Source organism: Panicum virgatum, chromosome 9K (genome assembly GCF_016808335.1).
Source record: "Panicum virgatum strain AP13 chromosome 9K, P.virgatum_v5, whole genome shotgun sequence".
NCBI classification, from domain to species: domain Eukaryota; kingdom Viridiplantae; phylum Streptophyta; class Magnoliopsida; order Poales; family Poaceae; genus Panicum; species Panicum virgatum.
In genome coordinates this window covers 58,622,056-58,644,207 of record NC_053144.1, presented here as the reverse complement: position 1 = coordinate 58,644,207, position 22,152 = coordinate 58,622,056, and the positions used below count along the sequence as shown (strand labels likewise).

General features: G+C 48.4%; 5 protein-coding genes across 10 annotated transcripts; 2 read left to right on the top strand and 3 right to left on the bottom strand.

Annotated features, from left to right (window-relative positions):
• Positions 1-1,569: 1,569 nt before the first annotated feature.
• Positions 1,570-2,713, top strand: LOC120652774. Of its 2 annotated transcripts, none has more exons than XM_039930704.1 (2): positions 1,570-2,315; positions 2,557-2,713. In XM_039930704.1, exon 1 carries the CDS (start codon positions 1,573-1,575, stop codon positions 2,308-2,310), a length of 738 nt encoding a protein of 245 aa, XP_039786638.1. In that variant the 5' UTR covers positions 1,570-1,572; the 3' UTR covers positions 2,311-2,315; positions 2,557-2,713. The 2 variants fall into 2 exon arrangements, with proteins under 2 accessions (XP_039786638.1, XP_039786637.1); XM_039930703.1 differs by having other exon boundaries at positions 1,580-2,074; positions 2,316-2,713.
• A 649-nt stretch (positions 2,714-3,362) lies between these two features.
• On the bottom strand, positions 3,363-5,608 carry LOC120652775 (protein disulfide isomerase-like 5-1). Its single transcript, XM_039930705.1, has 4 exons — positions 5,360-5,608; positions 4,808-4,866; positions 4,541-4,716; positions 3,363-3,699 (listed from the first exon to the last, which is right to left on the bottom strand). The coding sequence occupies exons 1-4, from the start codon at positions 5,591-5,593 to the stop codon at positions 3,617-3,619; spliced, it is 552 nt and encodes a 183-aa protein (XP_039786639.1). The 5' UTR covers positions 5,594-5,608; the 3' UTR covers positions 3,363-3,616.
• Positions 5,609-7,097: 1,489 nt separating this feature from the next.
• Positions 7,098-12,791, bottom strand: LOC120652773. Of its 5 annotated transcripts, XM_039930702.1 has the most exons (6): positions 12,474-12,704; positions 11,672-11,759; positions 11,533-11,596; positions 11,218-11,443; positions 8,853-11,100; positions 7,098-8,699 (listed from the first exon to the last, which is right to left on the bottom strand). In XM_039930702.1, the coding sequence occupies exons 3-6, from the start codon at positions 11,554-11,556 to the stop codon at positions 7,718-7,720; spliced, it is 3,480 nt and encodes a 1,159-aa protein (XP_039786636.1). In that variant the 5' UTR covers positions 11,557-11,596; positions 11,672-11,759; positions 12,474-12,704; the 3' UTR covers positions 7,098-7,717. The 5 variants fall into 5 exon arrangements, with proteins under 5 accessions (XP_039786636.1, XP_039786633.1, XP_039786634.1 ...); XM_039930700.1 differs by having other exon boundaries at positions 7,104-8,699; positions 8,853-11,443; XM_039930701.1 differs by lacking the exon at positions 11,672-11,759 and having other exon boundaries at positions 7,104-8,699; positions 12,474-12,684.
• Positions 12,792-16,218: 3,427 nt separating this feature from the next.
• LOC120652772 lies at positions 16,219-18,743 on the bottom strand. Its single transcript, XM_039930696.1, has 4 exons — positions 18,458-18,743; positions 17,227-17,399; positions 16,939-17,125; positions 16,219-16,691 (listed from the first exon to the last, which is right to left on the bottom strand). The coding sequence occupies exons 1-4, from the start codon at positions 18,537-18,539 to the stop codon at positions 16,462-16,464; spliced, it is 672 nt and encodes a 223-aa protein (XP_039786630.1). The 5' UTR covers positions 18,540-18,743; the 3' UTR covers positions 16,219-16,461.
• Positions 18,744-18,948: 205 nt separating this feature from the next.
• On the top strand, positions 18,949-21,682 carry LOC120652771. The gene is made up of 6 exons (XM_039930695.1): positions 18,949-19,188; positions 19,829-19,985; positions 20,607-20,688; positions 20,781-20,828; positions 21,080-21,180; positions 21,269-21,682. Exons 1-6 carry the CDS (start codon positions 19,005-19,007, stop codon positions 21,399-21,401), a joined length of 705 nt encoding a protein of 234 aa, XP_039786629.1. The 5' UTR covers positions 18,949-19,004; the 3' UTR covers positions 21,402-21,682.
• The last annotated feature ends 470 nt before the right edge of the window (positions 21,683-22,152 follow it).

The window sequence follows — 22,152 nt, the reverse complement described above, 5'->3', positions numbered from 1 at the left end:
GTCATAACGAGGCACGCCCTATACACTGATCTGTGATGGAATAATTCAGATGAAGAACAAAAATAAGAAACAAGAAGAGATCAAGGGGGAGAATGTTGGGATTGATCTCGCGACTCGGCCCAAAGACCGAGTCGGACTCTCTTGACGCGCCCTGATCGGGGACGCCCAGCCCGTCTAGCTGGTGGGCCCCCGTCGCCCGCGCTATATAGAACGGGAGGGGTGTCGGGGCTCGGCCCACGAGGTTCGCCGCCACAAACCCCTCCCACAGAAACCCTACCGATCTAGGGAAGCGCGAGGCCGACGGGAAGCTCCACCGTCTCCACCACGTCGCTCCCTTCCTCGACTCACGTCGCCGGCCAGTGCCGGTGGAGGCCCGAAGGGCGTCGCGACCTGCGCCGCCCATCGCCGCCGCCGGATCCGCTCTCCACCGACTCCGACTTCCTCGCCTCCATCCTCGACTCCATCGACGCCATGGTGCCTGCAGCCACCAGCTCGTCCGCCCCGCCGCCGACCGACGGTCTGCTCTCTCCCTACTCCCTCTTTCTTTTTGTACTAGTCTAGGGCCATGAACTCTTGTATCTCTACTCAGAATGTTTCCCCGTACCCGATTTGTGCATGGAATTAGCACTGGAGAGAGAAAATCCTTACATTTTTACCACTCTCGCCTACGTGGACGCCAACACGTCGTTCCAACTAGGATCCAGGTCAGCTCTCGCCCCCGCGCCCAACCCGAGCATATTTTGTCCAGCCCGCCCGTCCAAATCCAGCCCATTCTGCACGCTGCGTGGTCGCCGCCGGCGCCTTCGAGGGAATTAGAGAACGGGCGGTTTTGGCGGCCGAGGCTTTCCAACCATAATAAAACTACCGCAATAGAATTCCAATTCCTCCATCTGAATACAATGGCCTGGCAAAGTTTGTACGTGTCGTCCGATGTGTGGAACTTTATTAAACTTTCTGTTAGCAGCCAAGTTGTTTGATCTCCTTTGTCAGTCAGCACACAGTCACATCATTTATCGAACTGGATGATGCCATTTCATGGTCTGGACTCTAGAGCGCGCCGTGCTTGCGTCGGTCAAGACAAATAGTATTTCAAGTACTACGGGCCTATTACTACCAATTTGTGCACACTTAGCAAATGTACTCTCGTGTGTAGTGGTTACAGATTGTGGTGTTGTTACTGAGACAGTACGCAGAGAAAGGCGCATTCATGAATCATTCTCTTAATGCATGTTTTTATCCAGTCATTAGCCTGTGACTGTCAGCAAAGGTCTTTTGCTCTGTAGTAGTATGACGGTGCAGAAGTAGTCAACGATACTTATCCATTGTTAACTAGGACTTCATCAGTTCAAACAGAGCACTTTGTCATAATCAACATAGATCATGCTCATTTGGTTGGCTAAAGGGCAAAGGACCATCGAAGTTTTAGCACAGACGTGTGCACAAGGAGAGAGGCCCGAATTATGAACATGACATGTGTGTGATGTGAAAGTGGTCACGATAAAAACCATTCTCCGCCACTTTGTCCCGAATTTTCTCAGGGAACAATCCTCACGCACACGACGACAGTGCTGCATGAGGCAGTTTTCAACGCACCGTGCAGCCACCGGAGCCACTCGCCTGCCAACCCAACAACCCTATCCAAAACCAGAGGCAAGCCAAGCCAGGACGAGACGCACCCGCTTTCCCTCGCGCCAAGCCATGAAGTGCTGGTGCGTGCACGCGGGCAGGGGAGGAGCCATGGCGACGCCGCTCACCGGCCCCTTCGCCCCCACCACCGTCCTCCGCTCCCCGCTCCGGCATCGCGCGCTGCAACTACTGCCGTTCGCTCCCCGCGCGGCCTCCTCCTCCGGCGACGAAACCGCCGAAGCCGACCAGGAGCAGGCGCTGCCGTCCCCGGCCACCACCACCAAGACGGCCACCGCGGACGACGCCTTCGAGGAGCGCGTCCTGCGGATCAAGTCCCGCGTCGGGCCCAAGAAGCGCGGCGCGCGCAAGAGGAAGGGCGCGGCGTCCGCGTCCGCCAACGCCGTCACGCTCCCGCCCGTGCCGCTGCGGGAGCCCCGGTCCGCGCTCGGCGCGCCCGTGGAGTTCGGCTTCACCGCGTACAGCGAGCGGCTCAACGGCGCGCTCGCGGCGCTGGGGCTCGCCGCGCTGCTGCTCGTGGAGCTGGGCTGCGGGCAGGCCCTGGTCAAGTACCACCAGCCGGCCACGCTGTTCCTGCAGGCGTACACCGTCGCCGCGGCCGCCGCGCTGTTCGTCAAGTACGAGAAGGAGCGGATCAGCACGTGGCCGGGGCCGCCGGCCAAGTGAACGAGGCGCGCCCGTGGAGTTCGGCTTCACCGCGTACAGCGAGCGGCTCAACGGCGCGCTCGCGGCGCTGGGGCTCGCCGCGCTGCTGCTCGTGGAGCTGGGCTGCGGGCAGGCCCTGGTCAAGTACCACCAGCCGGCCACGCTGTTCCTGCAGGCGTACACCGTCGCCGCGGCCGCCGCGCTGTTCGTCAAGTACGAGAAGGAGCGGATCAGCACGTGGCCGGGGCCGCCGGCCAAGTGAACGAGAGCTCTTGTCGGGGGGATTTTTGTTCTGGTAGGGTGCATCTTTTCTTGTAATTTTACCTCTCGATGTGTCTTGCCGAAAAAAAAATCATGCGCTGTGAGTTGCGACAGCTGTGAAATTTTTAACCATTTGAGTAAAGAAAAGGCTTCATTAATCTTTGATAGTAGTTTAACCCATTTACATTCTCCATCTCCTGCAAACTGCTTGTGAGGTAGCCCGACAGGCTTGACCACATACTTTGCTTGGACTTTCAGTCTTTCTGAGGCTGGGCTGGAGAAATTAATCGTCTTCTTTCTTTTGCAATTTGCACTTGAGTTTATCTGCTGAAACATCGCAGCTAGAGCCTGGAGGCCTAGCTAAATGCTGGATTGCTTTTCTGTTAAGTTGTGGCCATGAATGGTTTGCTGAATTGCTGTTCATGAAAGGTCGTCGTCACTCGTCAGGCACACACCAGGAAGGCGGGACTGCCCATTGCCGTCTAATACTCTGCAGTTTTTGTATGGTTCTGTACGTCGTTCTGTCGCTATACTTCATGCGTAATCTGAACTCTGAACGACGAGATGTTCAGAGTCCCAATAGTTATAACTTATAAGTGCAAACGAGCTTCAACGTTCCTAACTACTCAACTATTAAGTATGTTTTTATGTGGAGACGCTTCAAAGGGATTCATGTGTTAGTTATCTGTCGAGTGAAAGATTGCGGATCCAGCAGCCATCAAAGATGCATGCTTGTCCATTTCCCCACCAGCATATTTGCATAAATTTACAATCCATATAACGACCATTGTAACTGCCGGCGAATGCGCAAGTGATATAAATAGGCTTTTGTGTCGTTGCATTTTAAGCAGTGGTGAAGTTTATCAATGTCGAACACTTAGTATGGACTGGAGTACATGTGAACTTCCATTAGCTGATTCGGACTAGCAGGTGAAAACTCAAACGATACAAGGTATTTTCTTTTCTAGGAACTGTCCTTGTATTCTATCAAATGCCAGGATACAGGACACGGTGGCAAGATAAAAAAGATCTAAGCAAGATCCTTGTCTACGCCCATGTTCTAGCTTCAATCAGCTTGAAGCTTTGCCTCACCCGCTTTCTCAGCTTCATTCAACACAAAGTTCTTCAGTGATTCCACATCCCTTGGTCCTGCAGAGGTGAATCCAGTTTCATGTGAGATGTCAATACAGAATGCCGTCAAAAGAAAGAGGGCAGAAAACCAAAAAAAGACAAGTTGAACCAGAGTACGGAAGAAACAAAAGAATATGTAGTATAGACAAGTGACAGTTATGAAGCATGAAAGACTTATTAATCATGTATTAGGTTAAGTACTTAAGTATAAATTAATAGATGGATGAATCTGTGTGCCTGGTGATTGCTAGTCTGCTACATAAGAAAATGAACTTTTTTTTTAGTACTAATGACGACAGTTGCATATAATCAGCCTCCACAGGGGCAGTAGAAATTAGCTACACAGGCAGATAAGCAAGAACTTCAACAATCTATAGTATCATAGCATTCAGTATTCCAAAGAGTTCAGCAAGGTGCAGTGATATTCATTTTGACAGTAAACTAGCATGATTCAATTGCTCAGTAAGCATCCAATTTACTGATTTATGGAATATGAGGTATTCTTATCATCGTTCAGTCATCCACTTCCGTTAATTTGTTTTTGCATGTGATAGTAATCCCAGCACAGCAGTAACCGCACCATGATTAGTGCATTTAGCAAAATCTTGATACTTGATAGAAGAGGTGACCTAGTGATCTAAAAGTAAATTCTTCACGGAAGTGGATGCTTATTTGATATGCAAATGCCTTGAAATGTCAAAGTGAAATTTGTTCAGAGATATTACTTTGAAATCCTGCTCTTACCCTAACCATAATCCATAGACGCTCATAAGGGCAACAAATCAAAACTAAAAGGCTCAAGCTTGGTTTAAGATGGAGGAGTTGCAAAAGTACAGTGAGCTGGTAAAGCAAAGTATACCTTTATATTTTGCTACTTCTTCGCCTTCATAAAACACCTTGAATGTTGGGTAGGAATGGATATCCACCTTGGAGCATACTGGTTTGCTGACACCACAGTCGACTTGCCCTATCTCAATTTCATCCTCACCTTCTATAACCTTTCCCAGGTCCTCCCAAAGCGTCCCAAGGTTCTTGCTGCAAACAGCATAAACTTGAAAAATCGGCATCATGGAAACCAAAAGGTTATACACGATATACCAACAACCTATGACAAAGCATGCCTTACCAGTGTTTACACCAGGGGACGCAAAATTGCACAAACCATACCGTGTCCTTCTCCTTGATCTAAACAAGAGAGAATTTTTCAGAATCATACTCTGTTGACCAAAACAAACATGTGGTATCAAAGCAACTCGAATTTGCATGCATATGTAACAATACAGTAGCTCTGCAATAGCACTTTCTGGCCTTTGTTTGACTAATTGTGCATCCTATAAGGCTGCAAGCTATGTCAATATCAACAATTCAATATGAAAGTAGCAACCAATAATAGATTTGAATTCCTGCACTGCCTATAACAGGTAAGAGGTTACGATCCATCCGTTTAATGACAGGACTGGCAAATTAACCATTATGCACTCATGAAAGTGAATTGGCATACAACTGCTAGAGCTCCATGACTAAGCATGCCGACCTGCCTAGCATCGCTAATCCTTGGTCGACGAGCGCAGTAAACAGTGCAGCACAGGCGTGCCCAAGTCTTCATCTATCCCCCGTCTGGAAGGTACGGCGGAGAGAGAGAAGAGAGCCCGATACGAGAAAGGCAGGGGGGGGTTACCTTGTCGGAGAAGGTCTCCTCGGTGAGGGTGATGACCTCGGCGCCGGACCGCGCGACGAGGGCCACGAGTACGGTGAGGGCCACCACCAGGAGGTGGATCTGTAGGCGCCCGCGGCGGGGAGCGGCTGGATCCATGGCTCGCGCGGACGGCGTGTCGTCGACGACAGCGGCGAGGGGAACGCAGAGGGTGAAGTCGATGGGGGATGACTTGGTATATGTTGGGCCGTTCGTCATGGGCCGAATGGTTTTAGGCCTTATCGTGTGGTTGCAGCCCACTTCTCTCATGTGAAGTCAAGTTTGGTGACCCATGCATGCATATAGCCGACGACGGTTTCCGGAGGCGGTGGAGCTTTCTCCGGAGCGCCGCGCCATCCTCGAATTCGGCCGGTTTCCGGAGACGGGATTAATTGCCTGCTCATTTTGTTTCCACCCGGGTGTTAACGAGCCCCCGGACACATCTTTGAACAAGATCTTATCCGGCGTGCTCTCATGAAGCTAAGCCTGCGAGATTGCTTGTTGGACTTGGGAGCCTGAGTTCTCCATTTACATAGACCGCGGTATTTCACCGTACCTCGGCCTTGATGATCGCAGCAGGCATGGTTACACGGCCCGCTATCCATCCCACTCCCATGTCGTGCCGCCGCCGCCGCTACGAGAGCACAGGATGGCCGCAGTCGGACCAGAAGCTCGAGAAACAAAACAAAAACGCGACTTTGCCCGGCGGCGGCGACGACCAGCAACGCCGGTCCAGCGACGAACCACTCGATTCTTCTCACAACGCTACAAGCGGATAGCCCATCGAGCTCGGGCATCCGGACCACGTCAAACCAGACGGTCCCCAGCACATCATGTCGCACGTCAACGTGCTAATGGTCTAAGAACCGCACCATACCCGCACCAAATTATTTACCGTTTTGCTCACCAATCAAACATCACTACACCAAACTGTATACCTTGGAAACTGAACCAAACCAATATATCGGTCTTTTAAAACCAAAACCAAACCGAACCATAAACATTAGCTGGTTTCAACCGGAGACAATGATCTGACTACCCATTAGCTGTTTGCTATTCTACTTCTATGGCACACAGATACTGACTGCGCTAGCTTGCTTTACTCAGAACCTAGATATTTCTTGCATCTAGATGCCAAGCGAAACAGGCCAATGCTTACCTATCGATCTCTATTTAACAAGACAAGCTAGCTTCTGATCAACACAAACGAAACGCAAGGAATAAGAAGTACACGCTCGAGGTCTACGTTAGTCGTGGCCTCCAGCTCGCTAAAGCCCATACCAAACCGGTCTAAACCAGATTTTGTAGCAACCCAAACCCAACCAAACTATTTATAAAATTACCCCATTTCCAACCAAACCAATAGCATACCAAGCGAAGTCCAAACCGTTGAAACTGGTTTCACCCTAGACCATTAGTAGGTTGAGTCGCACGGCCACACGTCACCACTCGAGCACGAACAGGACGGCAGCCAAGCCGATCAACCAAAGCTCGTCAACAAGTCAAGCGCCGATGGTACGCATCGCATTCGCACAACGTTCACATCGATCCAGCCGTGCACGGCGGCAGGAGCTGCTGCTGCTTCGCCGCTCCTTCCAGTTCCACGCCCGACGCCAAATTCCAGCGAAGCCGCAGCCGCAGTGCCTGCCTGCCCTCATCGTGCTCTGCTCACCTTTTCCACAGGACCACCGGATCCCCCAACCAGGTAACCAACAAGGACAGGTACCCAAAAAGAAACACAAATACTTTTATTCGGCGCACATTGCCCGGCAGTTTTACACCCAAGGTCCGGCGAGTCCAACCAGACTGGACGACGGAGATTGGGTCACAGGGGTACCGGCCCCACAGCTGCCGTACCCCACACATCAACTCAAACCAAATTATAGAGAGACGTCTTTAATACAAGAGCCGTACCAGCACCATTGCAAGTAAAAGTACAGTGTAGTGTAGCTTTTGCCCAGAGAGGTTTCATCTCCTTGCTCGATTCAAGCAGGCGGAGCAACACATGCCCGGAGGCTTTTAGAGAAAGTACTCATTCACTTTGAACTTGGCCTGAAATTTCAGTGTCTTCACCTCCATGCCCATGAGCAGCATAGCTTATCAAGCAGGATCCAGGGTTGATTTTGACAGAGGAGTAGGTATCAGAAGCTGCAGGGTGCCTGTAGATAACACACTGCAGCACCATGTCTTCCTGAGAAAAGAATGCAACAAACCAATGTATGGAAGGGAAGACGCTGGCAAAACAGTGTTGGGTTTGGTTGAGAGATCTATGGTGCAGATTCATCAATCAGTCCACCCAAAGGCCAACGTCTTCTGCATTAGTCGGTTATTGCCGTGAGCAGGTCAGTACCTCCTCCGCTTTGGTCTACTGTCATTTGAGTCACCATCTCGCCACCCTTGAGGGCCACGGTGCCTGTACCCATCTTCCTGGTCTCCCCTAGCCCTGCTGTGGCCCATCCTGTTCCTGAAGCGGCCATCGTGCTCCCGTGGACCACCACCAGCTTCGGCAAATTCCATGTCGTCCTCTGTAGGGTAGGAGAGCGTCTCGTCTTCGTCGCTGACTGAAGACCGAAGATAAGCTCCCCTCTCTCTATACTTCCTTCTACCAGCGAGTTCCTCTTCTGCATGGAGTTCAGCTAGGTGAGCAGGATGCATTGGTGACTCGAATGCATCCCCTTCCATGCTGCACCTTCTCACATTTCTCTGCATGCCTCCTCTCTCGACATGGACTCGTCCGTGACGGCAGTGGGGCAAGTATGGTCTCTCTGTTCGCATTAATGGTGGTGATCTGGGCATCACTTCTGGTGATCGTCCACGGTGGAAATGCACATGGCCGCCCCTTCTTTGTGCAGGCGACTGGCTCCTCTCTCTCTGGATGAATCCATGGTCACCTTGGCCACGGTGTCGATGGGAACGTGGCATAAAAACCCTGTCTTCCATCATGTCATCTAGTATATCTTCTATCCGCCCACGAGCCAGCAGCCTAGGCTCAGGAATCTCTCTTCCATGGAAGCCGTCAATTTCCACCTCTCTCATGAGGCACTCGGGTGGTGGTGAACGTTGCCGCCTATGTGGAGCCCGGTGCAAATTCCCAAGTTCATCTTCAAATGAATGTCTCCTGCCACCAATAGGTTCATCAGCAAACTCATCTCTCATTCTTGAACCTCGGAAGCTCCTTGGATGCCCACAGGGTCCAGCACCCCGCCAACCACCACGGTGACCTGTCATTCGTTGGTTGGTCATGTCAAATGCATGTCTGCTGCCATGACATTCTCCATTGTTCTTCTCCCGCTCAGATTCCATGAACCTCTCCCATCTTTCATTCCTGTAAAAAAAGGGCGAATGGACAAAATGGGAAAAAACTTTTGTAATTCCAATCAAACATAAAACCATGCACGCCTAGGCACCACATGCAAGGGGACCTCAAGTTATGATTACTGCAGTATCCCACAATGGAAACAAATGACACGAATCATACCTATTCACATAAGCATGCCCCAAATCTCTCCAGTGTGACCCAACAAGCTGTCCATCGCTTTCATTCTGTAGAGATGTCTTACATGAGTCAGGTTTTGATTTGTCATGTTCTGATTTTTCAGATGCTGTCTTGTCCTTGGCACATTCACTATGTGGTTGACTGCTTGAAGCCCCATCCACCTCCGAGTCTTCTCCCAGGACTGAATCTCTTCGTTGCAAATCAGAGTGCCTAGCAACCTCTTCATTTTCGATCTGATGCTCCACCTTCACAGCAGCAATTTTTGCATGGTTCTCATTACAACTTGCAGCTTGCTTGCCATGTGGAGACATTTCTGACTTCATATTTGGGCCACTAGCCTTCTCAAGTGAGTTATCTAAGGTCTTAGGAGATTTCCTAGTGGATTGCAATGTAAGAGAAGTAGATTTTTGCAAAGCTGTAGACCTTTGGAGTTCTGTTGAACCAGAGCCTGTGGAAGTCTTATCTGAATTGAATGATTGTTTGTCTTTAGATTTTTCACTAACAAAAACCTCATTTCGCCGCTGGTCACCTGCATGGCTGACAACACTGACTTTGCTTTTAATACACTTGTCACCATCAGCAGCCTCCATATTGACCTTATTTGTCACAGATGAGCAGTCTTGATGCATATCACTGTCGTGCTCTTTCTTTAGCTCTTTGCATAAGTTATTAGCATTGATATCATCGTCCTTATCCTTAGTGGTCGGGCCATTCCCCAATGCTCCATCATGAGGCTTATTTGCAGTTGGAAATCGTGAAACAGTATTGTTATCTTCATCATCTGAACAGTCCATTTCAGCACTCCCTTGTGACATACCATCAATAGTAGCATTGTCCCGAGAATTAAGAAGCAAAGGTTTAGCTGCTGGGTTGGAGGAACCTGGCAATGCATCACAAGCTTCATGAGCATCACCAGGCCTCCGTTTCGTATCCACATGAGCATGAACATGGCTAGCTGGTGGTTTGCAAACAGTAGAAACGGAGGGCTGTCTAGAAGATTCACATAATCCAACAGCAGGGCTGGCAAGAGTACTTTGTGAAGGCAATGATTTTGCTTCCATTAATGTTGCAGAATGAGCACTTACTGTTGCTACCACAGGGCTCGTGGCAGCACCTGTGGATTCTTCGTGCTTCACATTTATGCCAACTTCAGGAACAGCAGGCGTAGTTTTAGCATGGGAACTACCAGGCAAACCTTCAGCTGGTATTGGGACATTATCAGTTGCTACATCAAGCCCATCATGGATACTGTTATTTGGAAAGATGTGAGAATTCAAATCAAACCCAGTTTTACTGGGAATTTGGGGTAGACTGTCAGTCTTTTCAGATTCAGCACAATTGCTAACTGGTCCAACACTTTGTTCTAATAGATGCGCCTTTTCAGCACCCTTAAGAATATGCTGTTGGGATGTTTCTTCAGGTTCTTTCTTCACCAAATTATTAGATGTCATCTGATCAATTCCAGAAACAGTTGCTGATGTAATATCCTGTGGATTTGCATTGCAGGGCCCAAGTGTCACGGTTTTCTCAAGCAGCACCTTATCTGACCCCAGTGTAGCAGCAGTTCCCTGGCTGCCCTTTTTGGAACTTCCAGCAATTTCAGAATCAAATAAAGCATGAGGAACACTGAGAGACTTGGGCTCGTCCATGGGCTTACCAAACAGAGATAGACTCAGTTCTGGAGCAGGAACAAGTCCTTTCCAGTTTATCCCTAGCTCAGGTCTAGCTGGTGGTTTAAGTTGCAAATCTAATGTAACATCAGCCAGCCCACTCTTACGAGAAAGCCCATATGAATTAGACATGTTGAGAGTACTGCCAATATTCTGACCTAGTCCACTGCTTATTGTAGAAATGGGTGCCACTGCAGCTACCTGAGCTTTCTGACGCTGAATTGTTCTATGATGATGCAACCCACTACCACTTTCATGGATAGTAGGCAAACCTTCAAGTGAATCAGCTGGGTCCAGCGGCACATTCAAATCCAAGTTAGGTAGTCTCCCATCGCTACTGTTAGAATTAGAAGAAGCATTGATTTCACTACCAACATGAACAATATTGTGGGGTTCTGCTGAAGAAAGGCCAGAAAGACCTTGGTATGCTCTCTCTTCCTTCACAATAGAGCCATAATTACTATCTTTGCCATTTTGATGACATGGTAACTGTAAATCCAGAGCCAAAAAATTTTGATGTTGCGATTCATCAACCGACGGAAAACACCTTGTAGCACTCTCTGCAGAAGGGGTCTCGCTTGATGCATTAAATAAGCCTCGGTGGCCATTGGTCATCAATAGCCTAGTAAAAGACCTGTTGGCATGGTCCTGGATCTGGGTATCAGTGATTCCCTTACCTTTGGTGATGGCATTTGTGTCTGATTTAGAAATATTGAAGAACGATTCATTGCTGCAAGCCGCCCCAGAAGCAGAAACAGGCATCTCCCTCTCTGGAGATGGAGGCTTTATTGAGAACGGCATGGAAGACGCGACAGATCTATCGGACAAGAGAACAGGTCTCTTCTTAATAGGCACGCCAACTGCCGGCTCATCCAATCGCGGCACAAGTCGGAGACTGCAAACCTGCTCATAAAACATCCAAGATTTTTACACAAACACGAAAGAGACGTCCAAACAACATGAATTGACCCCGCGAGGAAGTTTCTGAGTACCTCTTCCTTCTTCGCTAGTGACATCTTGACGTGTCACGGACAATCAGCCAATAATGTGTGCACTCTGGTACAAATCGTTGTCAGTTCCCGAAATTAAGCAGAAGAGCTAAAGGGGCAAGAAGGCACAGCACACGCGTACCAACAGACAATAAACAAGCAGATGGTGCATGGCAGGGTAGATCAAAGATACTGCTAGAAGCAGTGAAGCACCGCCAAATTTTTATCCACTGCCATAATCAAACTGTTTCTTAAAATACAAGATGAAATTATTATCGCAAGTTAAATTAAAGACGGCACGAGTTTTGTACAGGAAGAACCAAAGAGGTAGACTAGCCAGAAGGTGTATACAAGCAAATCAAACATGGATTACTGGTGAATGGATTGTGCACACAACATAAAGGCTCAATTAGTGCAAACACTACGGCCTACAGTATCATTGAACTCTCCAACGAATTCAATTCTTTCCCAGACGCTGCAGCCAGATTCATTCATTGATGAGAAGATGAGCGCAGGATATCATAATCGGAAGTAACCTACCGCCATAATCAAACCGTTAGCGATAAATTCATGCGCGGCAGCTGCCGTGCTGCGCAGAGTAAGGCACCAAGCGTCCAAGCGAATCCACAGCCCCGGAGCCCCAAAAAAAAAAGCAAAAAAAAAAAGATCACACGCTTGCGTGGAAGAGAAGCACCCCCAATATCCCCTTCAACAAATCAATCTCGACGGTACGCATCGCAGCTCATTCCGGAAGATCGCTAAATCTCACCGAAGTGGATCCAGGAAACGAACCAAAACAGAAAACAAATCCGCTACCCCCTCTCCCACCCCTCCGCCCGCCGCCGCCGCCGCCGCCGCGGGCACCGCGCAAACAGCGTCATCTCAATTCTCAGACAACCCGAAAAGGAAGAAGAAACTAATGGCGGGATGGAACGAACAAGTACCTGATCGCCCCCAGACAGTCCGTCCCCAGAGCTCCCGCCCACGCTCAGTGCTGTCGGCACGAGCAGACGCAGGGGAGCGCGCCGCGCGGCCGCGATTAAAAAGGGGAGCGCGCCTACGCGGCTCGGTGGCGCGCGACGGCGACGCGCCAACCACTCCTCTCAAATCGGCGGCCTCCTCTCTCCTCCTCCGTCGCCTCCAGGCCTGACCTGAACTCCGCCTGCCCTCTCCCACTCCCACCAATCTCGCCTGCCAATCTGATGCTTTCCCTCCTCCAGACTCCAGTCCTGCAACTCCTCCCCGAACCCAGCCCTGAAAACTGCCGCGCCCGAATATTTTTCCGGCCCGTTTTCTTTATAGCCGTCTCGAGATGCGGTGCGTGCCTTCCTGGAGGTTCCTCGAGCCGCGTCCAAGCACGCCGGCCCCCCGGGCGCCCCACCCAGATCGGGTGGTCCGGTGCGAGGCACGTGCCGGCGCGGCGCCTTGACTGGGGCCTTCGGTGTATGTAGTGTAGAGCAAGTCTTATGGTCGGTGGGAAGCGGGCGGCGTCACGGGGAGAGAGAAAGCCGGAGAGAGAAAAAGCGGTAGGTGGATGCGCGCGCGGGTGACCCCTATTGTGGCTGCGTTGCTGCCCGGCTCGCCGCTTATTGGCTGCTACAGCTGCATCGACCTATTAGACCGTCCACAGTGGAGGGAGCAAATGAAGAAGCAAATATACTGTTTAACACTGTAAATGCACTATTTGGTACTGTAGACAGAGAGGACGTGGGAAACGAGGAGGGAGCAAATTTGCTCAAGCTCCCTCCGCTGTGGTCAGCCTTAGCCACGCGACTCTCTTTCCGCCCCTGCCGCCGCATCCATTAAAACTTGCTCGGAGGAGTCGGCCTGTAGCTGTAGGGTTCTTCTAGTCGCCCGATTATTCAGCGGGGCCCGCGATCCGGGGCGCCGGGCCGGTGGCGCGCGCCAACCGCGTGGGGGACTGGGGAGGAGGGAGCGATTGGCGATTGCGGCGTTGCGCCTCGCGCGCGCGCTGGCGCCGCGACGGTTTTTTCATTCTGGTGGGCGACCGCTGGCCGGGCCCGGACGCCGCCGACGCGCGCGAGGCACCGTTCGTTCGTTCGTTCGTAGTTTCTAGTGTGAACGCCTAGATTGGTTCGTTACGAGTAGTTTTGGAGTTGCGTCGTCCTGCGGTCTACAGAGCGGACGGGGAGCCGTAGAGCATGGCTTCTCCGAGCGTCAAGGCACGCTGGCTCGCTCAACGTGTCGAAATATCCCCGCCACGGTGTGTGTACACATCTCGACGACTCGAATCGAATCCCCAGCAGCACGCTAGGCTGCACGAGGGCGCGCCGTAGAAGATCTCGTTGAAAAAGGCGTCCAGGGGGCACGTCAAACGCTTTGGCTGGCTGCGCCCAGTGGGCGATATATCCCTCCTCCACTCTCCACCGCAACCAGCCGAGTTGGAAGGTGTGGTGCACCGTGCACGCCGCTCCGGTCACGCTCCCCCGAATCCGGCGGCATTCCGGCCTGGAGGCTGGAGGGCGGGCGGGGCCGGGGCGGCATCTCCGGCTCCGCTCCCCGGCTCGGCAGGCGGCAGCCCGGTGCTAGCCAGTGGAGGCCGACAGGTCCCTTGAAACCGAAGGCGAGGCCAGTGGTGGTGTCTGACCGGCCTTTATCCTCACAGGTGCACAGGATCGCGTATGCGGGCTACGGAGACGACCTAACCGTGTGGTGCACGGGCTTTGAATGATGGCGACACTTGTTCTAGGGCCGTTCAGATGCAATCATGCAAGCTTTACTTGTGCTACTTTGGTCTTTTGAGCGTTCAGTGGTAATAGACGTGCGATCACTCGTTTTGGAACCACCTGATTTTTGTTTTATTATGAGGTGAAATTTAGAGAAACTCTGTAACTGATCGATGGAGTCAACTAGGTACTGGAAGACTTATATTCTTCTAAAGAAAAATATCAACGCACGTCGTCAGCAAAAAAAAAACTAAAATAAAATACACGCCAGTAATATATTTTGTGTAGTGTACTAGAAGTGTAGCCTGTAGGATCTGGGACCTCCTCGTGCCATGCATGTCTGCTTCGGTCGTCATCATCCTCGCGTGTACTCCGTAGCAAAATAGCAATACACGCTGGGTCATCATGCTTTGCTTGCACGAAAAAAGATCTGTTACGTGCGGCAAACTATGGTACGGAAGCGATTTGCTGTCACGACGTCTCTGTAGAGCCAAGCCCCAGGTGAAACTGAAGTAATAGTGTGGGAGTCTGGGAAAGGAGGACACGATGGAAAAGCACCATACGGACAGTTACAAAGACTCAACAAAAGCTAGGACGAGAGATCGGCCCATCTGTACAAACTTTGGTCTCAGGGGAAAGTAAAAACGGTCCATGCAAGAAACACGACTTGCTTAATGGACCATCCACTCGTTGAAGATCAGAGTAATGATCTTTATATTTAACAGTATAGGTAATGATCTTCAACGAGGGGAAAATAAAAACGGTCCATGCAAGAAACACGACTTGCTGGTAATACATGTCGTCGTTTGCATGCTACAATACAATAGAGCAGACAAATTTATATACCTGAGGTGATGTTGTGGGCGCCAAGCATTTTTCAAGCTATCCATATCAAATGTTGTGATAAGCTCAGCTCATCTCGATGCATTGAGGGTCTGCCTGTACCTCGGGTTCACGGGAATTTTATGCGATTGATTCCTACACGAATGAGGATAAGAAACTCTCCCCTGCCAAACAGTTTTTATTCTCTCTTGTGTCTATATGGACGTGAGAATAATAATACATGTCGCACTCACACCTGCAGGACTAAGAAGCCCTTAGCTTCTGATGAGATCTACGGAGAAGAGAATTGAATAACCAATAATCTGTTGTGAGAAAGCGATATGGAATCTGCACCTGAAACTATTCGTTTGCATTATTTGACATGGTTGCCTGCTTTCCAGGTAAACCAACTTGTTGATAGCTGAATGTGTCAACATGGCCGGACGGCCCACAATTATTGATACCAGTTCCCGTGCAGCTCGGTGCCACTACAATTATTAATTAATACACGACTGATGAACTCTGGAAGCTGGTCTATATATTGTATAAATAATGCTCGTCATTGATCTTTTTTGAAATCTCATTTCCTAAAGAAAGCACCAGGAATTTGGTGGATGTCTCACCACGTCATGCCACGAGAGTCGTGAGTTCGTGACCCGAATCAGGTGCTCATAGTCCAGGATTTCTTAAATGTTTCTCTCTTTTTTCCCCTGTTCATGAGCAATGTGCTGGAGCTCGCGCCACAATTGTGCTGGCGACGGACATGGCCGAGACGGCGGTGTTTATCCCCGGGATCGCGTACGTCGTCGACTCCGGCGTGCTGTCAGAAGACCCGCTTCAGAGGGTCTCCAAGGGAGGCGGCAAACAGGCGGGCAGCGGTGGCCGGCGCCGGCGGCCCGGGGCACTGTCACCGACTCTACATGGAGGACGAGTACGATCGATTCGACGAGCACACCGCCCCGCTCCCGCACAGAGGCGAGAGATGGCGCACTCTCGAAGCTCGCGTCCATGCTCAAGAGACACGCTGCTGATAGTATGCCGGGCTTCGAGCTTCTTGATCAGCCAGTGAGGCCGGCACTGGAGAATGTTGTCAGCGAGCCGGTCGCCAGCGGTTACGTCCTGTATAAGCATGGCAAACTGACAGAGGAAGGGCAACATGAAGCTTTTTTGCACGGTTATATGCATGTAACTGGGTTTACTGCAAACTGTTGCAAGATTTACCATTTTACTACCTGTGCCAAAGCTAAGAGGTCAGGAGAAACACCGATCGAACTGAATCATAGTTGTGTCAGTGGTTTCTTTAAACAATTGTATGCTACAACCTACAAAATTTCGAAGTGAAAATCAGGCATTCTATACATGACAACGTGGGATCTACATCTGAAAATATCGGCTGTAGCCTGCAGGTACTGTACGAGCTGATTTAGAACTCATTGCTAAGGCCCAGTTCATCTTCAAGGTCATCTCCCTCTTCAAAGAGCTTGAGGAATCGAGCCTGGTCACGCTCCCTCTTCTTCTTCTGCCAGTACTTGTAGCCCAAAAACAAGGCAATGATGACAAGGACTGAAGCAAGAACACTAACTATGATGATAACCAGAACAGATGCCTTATTAGTTTCCACCTCGGAGCTAGTCTCACGGTTTCCATGGGCACCTGGAAAGAAATAAACATCTTGAGGAAAAACAAGGTATAACACGAACACACAAGGCATTTCTTTAACTATCTATTAATTCCACAGCAATTTCGTCATCAAAGATGCCACAGAGGTGTTATCCATAAATTTGAAGTACTCATAACCAAATAAAAAAAATCTGCGAAGAATTATCTTAAACAACTACAAATCCAGCTAGTTCACAGAAAATAACTTAAAACATAAGAATAATATTAGATATCGGCATACCAGCAGAAGCAGTGCAGTTTGGGCATAGGAACGTTGCATTGAACTGGTTTTCCTTTAATCGGGTGTATTTTCCATCCTTGAAATCACTGGAACACATCTCCCATTCATCAAACACATCAGCTTTAAATGTATCCTCTTCATACAAACCACATCGCTTGCATTTCTTTTCTGGAAGCTCTGTTAACGGCTGCCAAATTGCACAATACTAAATGTGTAATGTGGCGCTAACAAACAATTAACAAGGAACTGAAGACCAATCTTAAGAACTACATCAACAGTATAACTAACCTGCCATGATTCTTCACCCTTAAAGGTGTACAGCGTGTGTGCCTCCTTCACGTCTGGCAAATATGTCTTGTTCTCTCCATTGCAACGGAAATACACTGTTGGCTTGCCAAACCATTCATGAGTAGTAAATATCTCAACAGTATCGAATGTGACGAACCTCAATGAAAAAGTCCCTACAAAATTAAGCTCATCAGTCATGCACAAATAATTAGCGAAGGAAATAAACAAATATGTTAAATTTTCAAATCTGTGCAAGTATCACAAAAGATAACCAATAGTTTGCAATACCAAACCACATGCTGGACATCTGCTTCAAATGCAGCCGGATGAGAATCATTTTTCTTTCTGGAAGGAAGATGATGAGATCGAACCTATCCTATCATATATCAGTCTGATGGTCGTAAGTCACTAAGGTTACCAAAAGTCGTGTTTGCTCAATTGTGACAACCAATAGTTGTTTCCTGATGACTGATAGAAAAATAACTGGAATGCATTTACAATGAAGACATAAATCATTCTTGGCACTTGACACTGCTAACAATCTGAGACCTTTGCTCCAAAAATTCAAAACAAAATAACCCCCATGAATAACGGACATGTAGCAAAGATGATTGTGGGACTAACAAATGCACCACAACAATATTGAAGTTGTTCCTTACGCAACAGAACAATAGAATATATATCATAATTTACAGACCCTTAGCAAAACATTCAAGTTGAACTAACAAATGCACCACAACAATAATCCAACAAACCAACACCAACCAAGAGAATCCCCAAACTGTTCCTCACGACGCAAAACCAATGGTCTTGTCTATACCAACTTTGAGACATTTTATCATGAATACAACATTTTTGCAAACTTTCGCTATACTTTCCCTTTGCAGCCATGCTGCCGATAAAGAGCATGTTACCATCGTAAGTATTCACATTAATGACACTATTGCAAATAAATCACCGAGGCACCTACTAGTTTGCCAAAATTTCACTTGTTTGCTACATGCAGTTTCCATTTCACGAGTTTCCATGCGGACATTTTTTTTCTCTGGTAAAAAATTCACTGAGGAAAAAAAACATTCTGGAATGATTCGTATTTCCCATCTAAGCAACCACTCCACCAGATAATATGGTAAATTAGTTCGGTCAAACCTCCGTCACGATCAAACATTCAAACTAACCTCCTAATCCGAAAACAAAACCCGTATTCCGATAGACAAGAGCCAGATCTCACCAGGAATCGAGTAGAGGGCGAAGAGAAGGGCGAGGAGGAGGAAGGGGCCGCGGCGAAGCGAGATCGGCGGCGGCCACCTCATGCTACGGCGGCGGCGGTCGCAACGGCTTGGCGGTGGGGTGACGATCTGGGGCTCAGGAGCACCTCTACTAGCCTCCTGGGTCCGCGCGTCGTCGTGGGGCGTGGGCTGGTCGCCGGTGCGGCGCTCGCCTCCTCCTCCTCGTCCACCTTCCAAACGAAAGAGACGGGACTGGTTCTTCTCTCTTTTCCTGCGTGGCGAAGCCGATGCGCGAATCGCACACTTGCCGTCGTTCTAGAGAATCTAGAGCTTGCTGCGAAGACGTACTCCTAAATTTCTGTAAACGGTCATCACTGGCGTACTTTGCGTCTCGGGCTTCCCAACTCATAAGCCCATTAAACCCTGGTGATCGAAAAGGCCCATTTATTAACGGCCCGAAACTAGCCCGTTGGTGACACAAAAATCAGAAAGGGTGCCCACATCTGCGATCCGTTCGTGCTCCCACGAGTCCGCCGCGCCGCCGGAGACATGTCGAGGCTCGCGGCCGCCGCCCTCCGCCGCGGCGTCGCCGCATCGAGAGATCCCTCCTCCTCGCTCCTGGCCGCTTCCGCGCCGGGGTCCGCTCGGCTCTTCTCCGCAGATGCATCCGGCGAAGCCGCGGCCTCTGGCGCGGACTCGCAGAACGACCCTTTCCTCAAGGCATCCAGCGAAGGTAGCTCGGTTATACTCGTGCTTCTGCATTTTTCATTTACCCGTTCGTGTTTGTGCTGTATCCTATCGGTTTGTTTGGTTCTTCGTGGGTTTAGGGTTTAGTGTTCTGTTCCTGTTTTAGAATAGCGAGTAGGAATGTAGGGGGTTCGACTAGCCCACATAAATGTGGGGAGGGTGAGTATCGGTGAATTTGATTGAAACCTTTGATTTCTAAGGTAATGATATGGCGCCACGTTTGGTTGTGCGAATCATAGGTTTGGATGCATGAGAATGAGATGATTTTAGTGTATCAGACTGTGAAGCGAACATTTCTAGCAGTATGAGGCTACTCATTGTTATCGAAGTTCTGTCACATGTATAAGCAGGAAAAGAAAACCAGTTCAATTTTGGAAGATATTTTTCATTGTTTGGGATGTGAGTGTACAGGGACAAGAAAAGTGTCCTTAGGTGTTTCTGTTGGTTTCATGTCCCTGGAGTATTGTCATGCTTAACTTAGAGAAGTATCAACTGGACAGGTCACTGAGTTTGTGAGTTGTGACAAATGTATTCAAAATGATTGCGTTATTGTATCTTGATTTTTTGAGTCGAGAGGATTTTGTTGTGGCCTCTTAGCCTTTTTTGCTGGTATTCTGCTGCAACAGGATTGGCCTATGGAAGGTTCTACAGTACCATTGGCATGGGAAACCGTCTTGAAAAGACCATGTTGAAAACAGACATTATCCATCAACTTGACAGATGTGGATTGTCACTGGATGATGTGAAGATGGATTACAACAGGGCATTTACTCCGTTGGGCGCGTATGGTTCTTCCTGCGTTCCCAATCTTTTTGGTCCTCAGCATGCTCCTGTATATAAGACCTTTTATATACCTTGTTTTACTTATTTGGGCCCCTAACCCACTTCATGTGTTCATCCCGATCCCATCCTCTATACAAGCGAAATCTTAGCCTTCTAAAACAGTAGATTAGATGTGAACCTTGTTTCTGATTTATGCATTCTTATTTTCATATAGTGTTCATGAAGCTTTGCCCTTTCTTAGTAGGTCAACTCGTCCCTGACTAGCGTTATCTGATCTGTCTGTACGGCGATCTATTTGGTTAGGATGTCTGCCAGTGCAAGATACTTCTTTTTAAGTGCACAATGAGTTATGTATGAGTGACTATAGTTGCATCTTCCTTGATGCTATTGTTCTGCATGATGCTAAGAAAAATTGTGCAAACAAACACGAATACTTGGTTTACCACTATCAAACATTCTGTCTTGATGGTAAACATATGGTATGCCTTCAGTAAACTTTCGTAGTTGTTGACATGATATTGGTATAGATTTGGAGTTGAATATCTGTTTCATTAATTTGCTTCTTCCCACTTCTGATGTGATTATCACCCTGAAAATTGTTTTAATGCTTTACGTGATTAGTTTATTGAGGTTTCCTTCAAAGGCAGCGTTTACCACAGCAATTAGGCAAACAAGTCAGAATCGTCTATACAAGATGGAAGCGGTAAGGAAAGACTTGTTTTTTTTTACCAGTTTTCTTTCATTTGGTCCAGCAAGGTGTAAACGGTGATATATTTGTCTCCTCGAATATAACAGATAACACCTGATGTGTGGGATCTCAAACAATCTTTTGATGGAAAAGCTGTAAGTTATAGTTTTGCATTAAAGTATATGTATGTTCTCAATTTCTGTTTATGCTTGCAAGTAAGATTTACTAAGAGCAAATATTATCTCTCCTCTGCTCAATGCTATTGATTGTGCATATACCAAGATGAACGGCACTCTTGAATTCCCATGACTCTTGGCTCTTGCAGATCATATGCATTTGATACTTGTTTTTTCTTTAAACAATTCACCATGGTTTACTAGTGTTTTTGCTTTATGGGTCTTCACAGGTACTATTGCAAGGAGTTCCACGAAACGCCCTGCCAGAGGACATAGAACGCTTTCTGTGTGGCACTAACTTTGAACCTCCACCATTTGAAAGCTTCCTCAGGTAAGGATTTTAAGAGACCCACTCTTGTTTGCCAGTATTCAACTTGTTCTGTTCATGGTTGTCTAATTCCATACATGACTGCTGACAGACCTGGTGTCCCAGAGCCCATAAGAATGGTGCTGGTTAAATTCCGTACAAAGACCAATGCGATGAATGCCTTCATTGCCAAAAACAGGAGTTTCTGTCTGAACAATCAAGTTAGCATGCGTGTTCTTCAGTAACTGAGGAGCCTTTGGAATCACGTGATATTTGGGTAAACTGTTTCGTCGCATCTTGTGGTTCTGTAGGTTTGATGCAACTGGCCGCCAGATTTAGGCTTTTTTCTCTCTCCATATCGTTGCGTGGTTTTAATTGTACTCGTTGGCATGTTTTATATGTACCCAATATTGTTGTACTATTCCTGCGTAAAATAAATTAACAGTATGCCCCTAAAGCTAGAATCTACCTTGTTCTATCTCCAGCAGAACAAAGGATACAAATATCGGCAGTTGGATTGTTATAATCTCCACTATAATCTGTCTGCATGGATCGCTACAGATTGTTTATCTGATTTTCATAATCTCCACTATAAACGGATTTATGCGGGAAAAAATTGAGTGTAGAGATTCCTAAGTCTATAATGTATTAGGACGTTTGGAGAATCTTTTTAAGGTGTGCAGGTAAAAAATTCGAAAATATGCTCAAAATTTACTGATAGTTCAAGCCCGATAGGCGATAGTGATGCGGATGGCTTTCTTTGTTGCAGAAGTCGAAATCAAACTAGAGATCATCGACGGGGAACATGAAAACAATGATAGAGAAAAACGTGCGGTGACCGGTGACGCAGGAGAAGGCGCAGTTTCTTTGGACTATGGGGATCAAGGCGGCGAGCGAGGCAGCGTATGTACCACTAGCTTCGCTACCAAGCGTCCCCTTCTCCGTCGCTGTCAGACAAATGGAAAGATGAGTCAGTCTAGCACTAGCGAAGGATCC

Bases quoted from the DNA above. Each gene is read 5' to 3' on its own strand.
- LOC120652775 (XM_039930705.1), bottom strand. From the start codon at position 5,593: ATGACGAACGGCCCAACATATACCAAGTCATCCCCCATCGACTTCACC. The intron at 4,867-5,359 runs GTAACCCCCCCC...TCTCTTGTTTAG, and splicing joins AGGAGACCTTCTCCGACAAG to ATCAAGGAGAAGGACACGGT. The intron at 4,717-4,807 runs GTAAGGCATGCT...TGCTGTTTGCAG, and splicing joins GTCCCCTGGTGTAAACACTG to CAAGAACCTTGGGACGCTTT.
- LOC120652771 (XM_039930695.1), top strand. From the start codon at position 19,005: ATGTCGAGGCTCGCGGCCGCCGCCCTCCGCCGCGGCGTCGCCGCATCG. The intron at 19,189-19,828 runs GTAGCTCGGTTA...CTGCTGCAACAG, and splicing joins CCTCAAGGCATCCAGCGAAG to GATTGGCCTATGGAAGGTTC. The intron at 20,829-21,079 runs GTAAGTTATAGT...GGGTCTTCACAG, and splicing joins AATCTTTTGATGGAAAAGCT to GTACTATTGCAAGGAGTTCC.
- LOC120652772 (XM_039930696.1), bottom strand. From the start codon at position 18,539: ATGAGGTGGCCGCCGCCGATCTCGCTTCGCCGCGGCCCCTTCCTCCTC. The intron at 17,126-17,226 runs GTTAGTTATACT...GCAATTTGGCAG, and splicing joins AGGGTGAAGAATCATGGCAG to CCGTTAACAGAGCTTCCAGA. The intron at 16,692-16,938 runs GTATGCCGATAT...ATTTCTTTCCAG, and splicing joins AAACTGCACTGCTTCTGCTG to GTGCCCATGGAAACCGTGAG.
- LOC120652773 (XM_039930698.1), bottom strand. From the start codon at position 11,556: ATGTCACTAGCGAAGAAGGAAGAG. The intron at 11,444-11,532 runs GTACTCAGAAAC...TTTTATGAGCAG, and splicing joins CACTAGCGAAGAAGGAAGAG to GTTTGCAGTCTCCGACTTGT. The intron at 8,700-8,852 runs GTATGATTCGTG...CTTTTTTTACAG, and splicing joins GGGCATGCTTATGTGAATAG to GAATGAAAGATGGGAGAGGT.
- LOC120652774 (XM_039930704.1), top strand. From the start codon at position 1,573: ATGAGGCAGTTTTCAACGCACCGTGCAGCCACCGGAGCCACTCGCCTG.